The 12967-nt window shown below is 37.9% G+C and overlaps 1 protein-coding gene across 2 annotated transcripts in view; it reads right to left on the bottom strand.

Annotated features, from left to right (window-relative positions):
• The window catches only part of LOC126354204 (intermembrane lipid transfer protein VPS13B), a 192381-nt gene that overhangs the window by 48956 nt on the left and 130458 nt on the right, over nt 1-12967 (bottom strand). For both annotated transcript variants that reach the window (XM_050003660.1, XM_050003661.1), the window contains exon 17: nt 1728-1993. In XM_050003660.1, the coding sequence (XP_049859617.1) occupies nt 1728-1993 (266 nt within the window). The remainder of the gene's footprint in view (nt 1-1727; nt 1994-12967) is intronic.

Genomic DNA, 12967 nt, shown 5'->3' with positions numbered 1-12967 from the left:
GAGTCCACTCCTATGTGAATGACCTTCCATATATCATTCATCAAACAGAATTGGTGCTTTTGCAGATAATAAATCCCATTACATAGAAATATATCTAAAAACAAAGATGATGTGACTTACCAAACAAAAGCGCTGGCAGGTCGATAGACACACAAACATACACACAAAATTCTAGCTTTCGCAACCAACGGTTGCTTCTTCAGGAAAGAGGGAAGGAGAGGGAAAGACAAAAGGATGTGGGTTTTAAGGGAGAGGGTAAGGAGTCATTCCAATCCCGGGAGTGGAAAGACTTACCTTAAGGGGGAAAAGGACAGGTGTACACTCGTACACACACACACACACACATATCCATCCGCACATACACAGACACAAGCAGACATTTGTAAAGTGTGTGTGTGTGTGTGTGTGTGTGTGTGTGTGTGTGTGTGTGTGTGTGTGTGTGTGTGTGTGCGAATGTACACCTGTCCTTTTTTCCCCCCTAAGGTAAGTCTTTCCGCTGCCGGGATTGGAATGACTTCTTACCCTCTCCCTTAAAACCCACATCCTTTCGTCTTTCCCTCTCCTTCCCTCTTTCATGGAGAAGCAACCGTTGGTTGCGAAAGCTAGAATTTTGTGTGTATGTTTGTGTTTGTTTGTGTGTCTATCGACCTGCCAGCGCTTTTGTTTGGTAAGTCACATCATCTTTGTTTTTAGATATATTTTTCCCACGTGGAATGTTTCCTCTATTATATCCATTACATAGAAAGCATCAGTTGACACTGTTACTAATGTTTTCCACTGAATTATTAAGTGGTTCTCAGAAAATGGACACTCTCTAGATTTGGAGAGAACATGCTATAACCAGTTCTGTACAACAATAGAGTCATCCAAACAACTGGTGTAGCACATGAACAGAAATCAGTAAATGTAGTAGAATGCTACAAATGTCTAGGTGCATCTGTTAATAAAAACTTGTACTAGAAGAAGCATATTATATAGCTGCTCAAACAATTAAGTTCATCTACTTTTGCTCTTTGTGTCATTACTACTCTTAGAAACAAATGACATTTTGTATGTTTCCAATCAATAATGTCTTTCGGAATAATTTTCTGGGATAACTCTTCACTGAAAGAAAGTACTGACTGAAAAAAAGTGAGCAGTAAGAATAATATCAGGTGATCAACCACAGCTGCCATGCGTGTACCTGTTCAAGGAATGAGGCATTTTAAATGCACCATACCAATAATACATATATTTGCTAATGAAATTTGAGAATAATAGTTATGTCCATACCTAATACAGTAAAAGAAATTACACAGTGGCTCAGAAATGAATTCAAACTGCAGCAAGAAATTTTTTTATCATTTACTCAATAACATAAAATTGTCTGACAGGTGGCAAAGCAAGTTTTAAATCTAACCTACATTCACTTCTCCTGGACAACTCCTACTCAATGCACAAATTATTTAAGAACAGGTAGCCTATACAAAAAGCATTTACATATCCTGTAAACTGACTTGTTCCACATCATTTCAATAAAAGAATCATTTGAATTATCTATGCAATATGATATGTAATTAAGAGAGAGAGAGAGAGAGAGAGAGAGAGAGAGAGAGAGAGAGAGAGAGAGAGCCTTCTGTCAGTCAGTACAAACAACTCTTCATGAAGCAGTAACAGTATGACTCGATTTTCTTTCTGGGTCCAGTACAAAATAAATATTTCAATAACAAGTCAAGGCAGTGAATCACCTCTCTCAAATGGAATCCCAGCAATGGAGGGTGAGACTGGATCTTGGGCGAAAGTGGTCGCTGTAATGAGCAACTGAAAAGTGGTAATGTTGCTGAGGCAGTATCTGGTCCAATTAATACAACAGCTTGGTCTGTAGTGCTCTCTGATTTTGGGAGCAATACAAATGCACGGACTGCTCCTATGGTCACTGCATGGCAATCTGTGTGTGGTAGCAGTACTTGATGATATACCACTCCTTCCACACCAATTTCCAAGTATTCCACATCTGGAAAAATAATGTACATCACATTAATTCTGTAAAAAAGAGAGAGACAGCTTATCAAAATAAAAATCAAAGTCATGAAAAAGGAGATGCAGATTAATGTTGCAGCAACATACAATGCACAAGGGTCACTATAGAAGTTGAACCTGTCTGTGTATAGTATTGAAAAACTTTCTTTCTCTGAAATAGTTGTGGACCTTGTATGTAAACATACATCTATGTACTGCACGCCACCATATGACAGATAGAGAAGAGTAGTTCATATACCACTATAATTCTCATCTTTCATGTTCAACTCACAAATGATGTATCATAAGAATGGTTGTTAATATGCTTTTGTAGGAACCCAAATTACTCTCACTGCTTTCATGGTCATTCCATGAGCTGTAAGTGTGTGGAAGTAATACATTGCAGTATTCTTCTTGGAATATACAGTCTCAAAATTTTAACAGTAAACGTCCCCATCATGCAAAGCAGCATATTGAAGTGTCTACCACAATTGTTGGACAAGGATCTCCCTGATGTTACAGTATTTATTAAAATAACCTATGTCAAAAAATGCTGCTTTTCATTCAATGTTGTCCATCTCTTATAGTGATCTTACCTGATAGACTCCAAAATTGACATATGATAATGAAGAACTAGCCAAATGAGTGCTTTGCAAATTTAACTCTGGCATCAGTGAATTACTACCTCTCTAAACTCTGTCCACAGGCCCTGGCACACCACCAGGGTACCAACCACCATGTCATCCTGATTGCACCGCTGGATGTGATGTGGAGGGACATGGAATCACCGATTCTCTCCAGGCCATTGTGAGCCATAGCTACTACTGCTCAGTCAAGTAGTTCCTCAATTGGCTTCACAAGGCTTTGTGCTTTCCATTCCAGTCCTTCCACCAAGGAAAAATCTATGGCAGCACTGAGAATCAAACCCATGTCCATTCACCTAAGGCAGTAGACATCAACGATTTACACTTCATTGTAAATCTCCCATTGAATCTTACTCTGTCATCTGTTGTTCTTAAAACTAATTTTATGCAGTCACTGCATTTTAGATCCCTCTACACAAACGCTCTTAGATATTTAACAGTATTTATTGTTTGCACTAGTTTGTAATCAGTCTTATTACTCACCAATAATAGATCTATAAGCGTATATCAAGAACAAAAAAGCAGTTCCTTTTACAAGTGTCAGTCCACTACAGATTAGCATCATCTGTGAACAGCCTCATAGGGCTTCCAATAAAGTTCTGTCTATCAACACACCTTGAAGGGTCATTTCAAGCTTAGATGGTGTGCACATTGTCAGGATGGGAAGTTACCCATCCAAAGGGCTGGCATACTACACAGTGACATCAGTCAAACACTCAAATGTTATTATGAAATACAACACAATGAAGACCTGACACATAGTGGTCACAAAAGTATGAAAACATCAGCTATCTGCAAATTATGGCACACACGTAACCCTAGGAGAACACAACAGAACTCAACACTCCATTTGATCAATTGAGCCTCTAGACAATTATTATGAAAAATGGTACAAATATACTAGTATAGTGGTGACTGATGAAGATACATAAAGGAACATCTGGAATGGAACTTGCATCTACAGTATTACATTCTATTCACCAACATGTACGCCTTTGAGAAACCAACTTTCCTAGGGAAGTAGACCTTAAAAGACTCAAAGTCTTCCAGGATTGAGGTTGGGCATGCAGCTAATAACTTCATACTGTGAAAGCACCATATTATGGAACCAGATAATAAATGAGATGTACAGAACATAACTTTGGTAAAGGAAAAGGACAAAATATTTGGGAATAGCAACTTGGAGTATACAAACAACGCTGAAACCAGGAAAAATGACAAAAATAGCTTATGAGGTCATGAAATTTAAATGCAATATTGTGACATCAAAAGGAGTAAGATGGCAAGGGCAAGGACAGATAAACAGATCTCGATAATCTGTGTTGTATAGTGGACCAGAAAGAATGACAAGTCAATTTGGAGCAGGATTTATAATAACACAAGAGATTAGGAGAAGTCTTTTGGTATTTCAACATATAAATGACAGACTCGCCAAACAGATAACAAAAAGGAAATTCAGGAATATGACAATAACAGCACATGCAACAACAGGGGAAACAGAAGAAGGAATAAAAGAATAATTTTATGAAGAGTTTGAAAGTACAGGTAGTAAACTCTAAAACTATGGCCCACAGACAGTTTCGGGAGCCTTTAATGCACCTGTTGGGGCAAAGAAATGTAGAAAAGTGTCAGGGACATAAACTTTACATGAATAAAGTAATGAGAATTGAGCTATGTTATGTCAGTTTGCTGCCAGAAATACTTTACTCACAAGAGTCCCAGTGTTCCACACAAAACAATACATCTTGAAACATGGAAATCAAGTGTAAGTGGACTGGTTAACCAAACAGACAAAGTGTAAATAAAAGCATGATGTGCCACGTTAGTTACAGATCAGAGAGCTGCAGATGTCCAAACTGTGATTCAGATTACTATGTTGCAAGTACATAGTGAGACAGAAATACATAAAAGCAAAATGGGGGAAAAGCAACTTGGAATATAGAAAAAGGATCCAAAATTGAAAAAAATTACCACATAAAAATTAAAGATGTCTTCACAACCAGCAAGGAGGTGGAACAGGGCCCACAAACTGGTGAAAGAGGCAGCAGAAGAAACAACTGGAATAAGAAGAAAGGAAAGAAATGAATGAAGACTAGCACTAAAGCATAAAAATGCAGCAAGACTGCTAAGAATGCTACCTACACACACACACACACACACACACACACACACACAGAGAGAGAGAGAGAGAGAGAGAGAGAGAGAGAGAGAGAGAGAGAGAGAGAGAGAAATGTGGAGGGATATAAAGATTTTATCATCTAATTCTCTTATAATATGTAAGTAAAAGAAATGGTTGAAAACAAAATTCCAAGAGATAGAAGAACAAAAAGAATAGAATGAAACAATAAAATTCAATCAAGCAATAGGAAAGATGAGGAAAAATGTTCATCCAACACATAATATAAAAAAAATAGAAGTGGTAAGATAAGTAAAGACGAAAATGATATTGCAGAAATGGACAGAATATTTTGAAGATATGCTCAACACCAATTCAAACCAGGCACCGAGATACTTGCAAAAACAAGAGGAGAATATACATGGACTGGATAAAAATATGGAAACACCATCAGAAGTACATGCTTGAACATGTACATATACACAAGCCAAGCCTGCAGGTTGCACTGTTGCATTTGACAACCAACAGTGCTCTGTGTAGTTGTGAGTGTGTTATGTTGGAGCCAATTGTCTTCAAACATGGGCAAATTGTTGGTGCTCATATGGTGGGTACTTCCACACTCAAGGTAGCCAAAATGTTTGGTGTTTCAAGAGGTACCATAGTGAAGGTTTATACCTCATACAGGGAAAGTGGAAAAACATCATCCACCAGGTTGTAACATGGTTAAAAGTGTGTGTTGAGTGATCAATGCACAGCCTTTGAAGAGGACTGTGATAAAAAATGAGGGGATGACAGCTGCAAAAGTCAATGCAGAACTGAAGTCACATTTGCGAACACTGTCAATACCAAAACAACATGACGAAAGCTCCATAAGCAGGCAATTCGAGGGCGAGGTGAAGGTTCAAAACTACTTATCAGTGATACATATGTGCATAACATGACAGCCTGGTGCTAAAGCCATTAAACATGGAGAACAGAAGAAAATCATTAGGTCACATGTGTCACACTGTTTCCAACTTCTAGCCGGATTTACATCCCAAGAGTGAAACATGGAGGGGGTTCAATGATGATATAGGCAGCAATGTTACGTGGGCCCCATTGGTACCCTGCAAGGTCACATTACTGCCAAGGATTATGTGATCATTTTGGCTGATCAGGTTCACCCCATTGTACAATGTATGTTCCCCAGTGGTGACACTGCACTCCAAGATGACACTGCCACTGTTCACAAACCCCATTTCATCCAGGATTGGTTTTGTGAGCATGAGGATAAATTGTTGCACCTCCTCTCTACACCACAGTCACTAGCTCTCAATATTATTGAGCCTTTGTGGTCTACTTTGCAGAGAAGGGTTGTGATAACTAACCAGCTCCATTACCATTAGATGGACTTGCTACTATTTACAGGAATAATAGGGTAAGATTTATTTGAAAACCATACAGGACTTGCATTTATTCATTCTGAGAGAAGAGAAAGCTATTTTGAATACCAACAGTTACACCATAATAGGCATGGTAATGAGTTGTGTTTTTGGTGTTTCCAAATATTTATCCACCTTCTGGGGAGCAAGAGAAGAAGGAATTAAAGACAGGAAAAGACTAAAAATGCAGGAGGTGGATTTGGTGACATATAAACTGCAAAATAACTTTGCATCTGGTGAAGATAGGATTGTGTCTGAACTTATAAAATTTGGTGGTCAACTTCTAACATGTAAAGTACATGCACTAATAAATAGCATAAGGGAAAATGAAACCATGTCTGAGCACTGGAAAACTGGAATAATATGCTCTATGTAGTAGAAAACAGAAAAGTCAGCTTGTGAAAATTATGGAGGCCTGAATTTATTGAATGCAGTCTACAAGTTATTTTCCATGGTGCTGAATGAAATGTTAAAAGAAGGATGCTGAAAATCTCCTCAGAGAATGCCAATGAGGTTTATGGCCAAATGGAGGACCTTCTGACCAACCATTTTTTATTGGGCAAGTAATGGAGAAATTTCATTAATATAACATGGATCTCCACTTCCTGTTAGTTGATTTAAAACGAGCTTTTGACAGTGTTAAATGCCAGCATTGTATAAATCACAAAAAGAATTGGGCATGTCTGACAAGCTAAGAAAGTTAGCTGAGCTAACAATGAAGGACACAAAGGTATGTACCTATGGGGAGAGTATTGTAATTGTGCCAAGAGGTGTAAACAACCTTAAAGAAATGTTTGAACTAATGAAAGCAGAAGAAGCAAAAATTGGATTACTGTAAATGGAAAAAGACCAAATACATGGTAATGTCCACAGGACATCCCACATAACCTGAAGGGCTCTAGTAAATTTTTTAACGGTGTCAGTTGCCTCTATTATCTACGAGTCCACTGCACCAGTAATAATAATACAAGACAACATATGAGAGAAAGGATACAAACAGAAAACAGAGCCTATTATGCAAACTTACCTGTATTTAAAAATTCTCTTATTACAAGAACAACCAAATTAAGAGTATACCATTCCCTTGTGCAACCAGTTGCTAAACATGGATCAGAAATGTGGATGATGGCAGGAGCATATATGAACAATCTAAAGATAACTGAAAAAGCAAATTTTGCAAAAAAGAATTGGCCATTGAGAGAGGCAAAGGGCTGGAGAGTAAGGCACAACCTTGAAATACAAGAACTTACACAAGTTCAAGGTATACTGAAATTTATTAAACTTCAAAGAATACATTGGTTAGGACATATGGTGAGGATGACAGATGACACAATGCCCAAATGAATACTGAAAGGTAGACTGTATTCCACCAGAAGGAAGGACCAACCAAGAGCTAGATGGTCGGATAATGTGCAGGCTGACCTTATCAAGATGGAGATCCAAGGATGGAAGAGAAAATCAGAGAACAGAGATGCATGAAGGAAGATTGTTGAGGAGGCCAAGATCCATCAAGGAATGTAGTGCCAAAGAAGAAGAATAATTTTATATAGTCACTGCACTTTAGACCTCTCAGGATGAATCCTCTAGATATTTTACAGCTTTTATTGTTGCCAGTCATTGGTGACAGGCCTTGTGATTGAACAATAATGGGTCTGTAAGCACATTTATGAGCAATACAAGAACAGTTGTTCATGTTCCAGATGAAGAGCCAGTTCACAAACAAGTGTCTGTCCACTGCAGGTCTTCCTACATTGTGCGACAATATTCTGGCACTGTGACTTCAGTATTACAAGATCATTATCTGTGAACAGCTTCAAGGGGCTTCCAACAAGTTTCTGTCGCTGGACAAACAGTGAAGGGTCACCTCAAGCTTAGACTGAGTACACACTGTCACTTTATGGCAAGATGGGTTCTTAGCATGGGAACTTGCCCTCCTAACTGGCTGGTATACAATACAGTGACATCATTCAAATATTCAAACACTATCATGAAATACAACACAGTGAAAATCTGCCATGTAGTGGTCACCCTAGTCGAAAAACATCTGCTACCCACGAATTATGGAGCACAAGAAACATTACGAGAATACAACAGAACTCAATGCTTGCATTTTGGAGACATTTGAGAGGACACTGTCGACCTAGACAGTATGCAACTGTTTCCATTTGATCAATTTAGCCTCTAAACATTTATTATGAAAAACAGTATACATACCCTACAACAGTGGTGAAAAATTTGTACAAAGGAACACAAGGAATGGAAATTAAATCTACAGCGTTGTAGTCTATTCACCAACAAGTATGTGCTATGTCAGACACCAGGTGATTGTTGCAGGGGCAGCAGTGTACCAATGTATATAATGGGCATGGAGTACCACAGCTTCACCAAGGATGAGGGTCAGTTGTGTTCTATGCCAGTATCATTTGTTGTTGTTTGATGTTTCTTTTCAGTATCAAGGGACTTTGGGCTGGGCAACATCGAGACAGTGCCCTCTAATAAATTGTTCAGTCCTACTGTCAAATTTTGGTGATGTGTTTGTCTTTCAAGATGAGAATGCACAACCACATTCTGTCCAACTTGTAAACATCTTCAGGAGTCATGAATCAATTGAATCACTTGAGTACTCTTGTGTCCTGTTGAAACTTGAAAAGGATTGCCATGGCAACCCTTGTCACACCCTGAAAATGACCTCAGGACAGTGTGCCAAGGAGGATGATAACCACGAACCTCACTGAAATCTCTCTGTATTTCAACAATGACAGCCACATGGAAACACAAGAACTTTTCATCACTTGTACTGGATGTCATCCAGCAGCAAATTTTGATTTCACAGATGTGCATTTTCGAACAGAATGCTTTTATTCTACAGCCTTTCTTTGCTGTAGCACTAGGAGGGGAAGAGTTGCAAGCCCATCACCCTTGTCACCTTTTACCCCCAGGAAACATCCCCATTACTCATTCGATAGCAGGCTTAGTTGGCCTGGGTCTGTCCTAGAGATATGACTTACTCTGGAGACATGACTTATTCTGTCATTTCCTGCACTCCTTGAACCCAGACTCTCATATGCTTGCAGATATGAAAGTTCTACAAAACATTGTTTTTAGTTGTTTTTTATAAATACTATGGACAGTAACTGTCCTGTGACACTCCCTTGGTGCACATCTGAAATTACTTTCACATCAGATGAATTCTATACATTAGGAACAAGCTGAACTGTAATTGTAAGGAAATTCAATCATAAAGCTGGTCAAAAATTTTGTAAGCTCATATTTTTACACTAGGCAAAAGTGTGGAACTGCACTGAATTCCTTCCAGAGGTCATAAATACAACATCAATCATGGCACCACTTTAAACATCACAAGGCACCACTATCTACTGCTTATTGGATGAAAAAAAGAAATCTAATTTCATAAAACTGTTGAGTGCTGAATACAGTCCAATTGATTCCTACAGACAGAATTTCTCGCCTCCAAACCATCAAATAAATTTTTTTGAAAAAAGTTTTGTAATTCTAAAATACACAAATATCAGCAGTATAACAATCAAATTGTGTATTACATTAAAGTAAAGAAACATATGTGCTTGCATTGTTACTTTCCTGTCTACTTACTCATGCAGTAGGATTAGTACTAAATGAACTGTGAGTTAGTTAACACAGTCTCCAGTGTTCAATCTACAATTCACATATTGAGATGGTGTGTGTGTGTGTGTGTTTGCATGTGTGCATGCATGCGTCTGTTTGCTCATAAAGGACATTTGGCACTTTAAGGAAAGAATGTCCCGTTGACATTGATGTCATTAGAGATGGCACAAAAGCTCGAACTGATTCAAGGATGAAGAAGGAAGTTGGCTGGGACCTGTCAAAGGAGCTGTCCCGGCATTTGCCTGGGGCAATTTGGGAAAATTATGTTGTAATAACCCAGCTTCCAAGACTGTGCTAGCGTATGATGTTTTATTGAATATCTGTTTATGAACCTGACCAGCTGATGAGTACAACAAAGTCTCTATTGTTTTGATGATAAATTCTGAAGTACAGTTATGTTCCACATTCCATCAGTGAGAGAGATGGGTTTAGTCTTTGGACTGTAGTTGCTCAGTGGATAGAAAAATCTGAATCAAAAAGCAGAGACAAAGGACACACTGTTATTGTATGTGATTGAGAATAGCCCTGTACAAAACTTGAACATTATTGTAATACATTGTTGTCTGCCACTAAAGGCAGTTTTATATTACTTTGCCATTGTGACAAATGTGTTAAAAGTATTGAAGAGAAAAAACTGTAATTTTCTTCAAGGATATAATATAGTGTTGAAAACATATTTAAACAAGTTTCATTTTATAAATGGTGCATTTCCAAGAACAAACACACATGCAAAGGCTTCTGTAGGACCTTCAGACATTTGACGCAAGTAGTTTGTTGACAAATCTCCAACAGAGGCTTAGGATACACTGGGAAGTGTTTTTACTGACATCTGAAGTAATCTGCTGTCTGGCTACACATTGTCGAACCAAATGCTAACTGAACTGCATTGGAGCAGTTTGCAAAGCTTCTGTACAATATCCTAAATAATATCATCAATTTACAAGTGACCAATAGAGATCTGCAGCTGCTCCTACATGAGATCGCTGGGCACCATTAATTACTGTATTACAATTCTCAGCAGGAACTATTAAATTTTCAACAACATACATGAAGGTGTTCAATTAAGAGCATTCAAGACAGTGAAGAGAATCTGTAATTTCTCTGTACAGATAATACTGAATGATTTTAACTCAACTGAACTTCAATGAGAACCTTCCCTGCAGCAAAAAAATTTAATTTCAAGGAGGCTGCATATTGGTTAACTTCATAATTACTTACTTTAGTTGATTTTTTCCAGGCGTAGGAGTAGTAAACGATGCTTATCTAATACCCTGGCAACATTTGAATGAAAATTAAAGGAAATATTATAATGGAAAACCTAATCAGGATGGCCAGACACAGGTTCGAGTTGTCGTCCTCCTGAATGCCAGTCCAATGTGCTAACCAGTGCACACCCCATCTCTCACAATCGCAAGGAATAAACCAATAACAACATGCTGACTATAAAATCACTATTAACACAATCCTGTACAGCTGAATTAAATATTCTAGAAACAAACAAAAATCTCCCTCATAGTTATTTAGTTACAATATGTTCAGCAGCTCATCAACTCTTTCTATCTATTTATTATTTATTTATTTTCTCGGGTTCTATGGACCATGTAAACCAGAGTTGCTCAGTCCTGTAACAAATTACTTAATAAAAGTGCTGATAAAATAACTTAAATATTTAATCAAATACATAAAAACAAAAGATTTGCAGGAGTAAAGAATCTAATCTATTTAGGTTTAAAAATAAATGTACTAAAATTGTGTGCAATGTGTCCATGAATTCCACTGATAAAACTGGAGGGATTATTAAAGAATCAAATTTTGATATAAGAAATCTGCAGAGCCACGTAATGTTTATTATTGGAAACATTCATACTGATTTATGTGTTTCACGACGATCCTGGTTTATTTATAGATAACAACATGAAGAGATAACTAAACGTTTCCAGAACAGTGCTGCACTTAGCAGAGGTTTCGTAGTATGCACTTTTTCACCATGGGTGTGTTATGCAGCTCTTAGCAATAGAAGTGCTGTCTGTCGTGTAGTCAGGGAAGAATTTTTCTGCCTACAGTGAATCTTTTTCATTGTTGTTGTTTTTATTTCTCCTAGCTTTTAATGAGGGTGGGTATAAGTGCACAATGTGTGACTGTGAAATTTTGATTCTTGCTCATGAAAAACACCACAGAAACAGCTGAAAGCAACTTATGGAAACACACTATGCTTTGAAAGCACAGTTTCAAAAGTAATTTTTTTTTTTTTTCCGGAGAGGGAAGGGAGGACAAGTTGGCTGCTATCATATGAAAAATGCTTAAACATTGAATTCACTGAATGGACAAATGAATTATGTTTAATAAAATGCAGTTTGAAGCTAATAAGGTTGTTTTGAAAGGAGAAAATCCTATGGTTTTAGAATACCCCCTACACATAACCATAAACAGATTAAAAATTAGTAAACATAAACGCCACTTACAGATTAGACCTTAGGCCTGTTCTGGCAAGCTGATTGATACATACAAGTCAGTACAAAGAGGGATCTTTGATTGAGGGACAAGTGATTAGCATGTCACCAAACCCTCCAGGTGTTGTTGCCAGTCGATGAACCCAAGCAGCTCCTCGTCTGGCCTCACAAGGCTGATTGGGTGCCGTTTCAAACCTCACTACATCAGAAAAGAATCTGAGGTGGTACTGGGTGACCCATTCCAAACTTACTAGCTTAGTAATATCTCAGTACTATGAATCAAGTCCAGGTCCTTCTGCACCATAGTCAGTGATGATAACTGTCCATTTACAGAGGTAGTCCTTAGAAATAAGTTAATTATTGTTTCTTTAAATACACTGGCCACTACAATCTCAACACTCATGAGGTCTACCAGTAAGGAATGTGACTGAGTGGAAGGTGGGTCGTTACAAGAAGAAGGGTCTACAGCAGTTCTCTGTAAGCTTTAAGACCAGCACACACTGTGACCAATTACCACGAATCCCGTAAGTCCGCAAAATAAGTTGACAAATATTGTCCACAAGATCTCATACAAAAGTTTTTTACTCTACCTAAATCATATGCTTTCATCTTTCACCCACTTCAGAAGTAAGATGAAACAAACAGTCTCAGTTCTTCTGTTGTTGCGGTCTAAAAAAATCCTAAGGAAACTCA

Source organism: Schistocerca gregaria, chromosome 3, assembly GCF_023897955.1.
Source record: "Schistocerca gregaria isolate iqSchGreg1 chromosome 3, iqSchGreg1.2, whole genome shotgun sequence".
Lineage (NCBI taxonomy): Eukaryota > Metazoa > Arthropoda > Insecta > Orthoptera > Acrididae > Schistocerca > Schistocerca gregaria.
The sequence above is the reverse complement of the archived record's forward strand: the minus strand, read 5'-3'. Positions and strand labels throughout refer to the sequence as shown.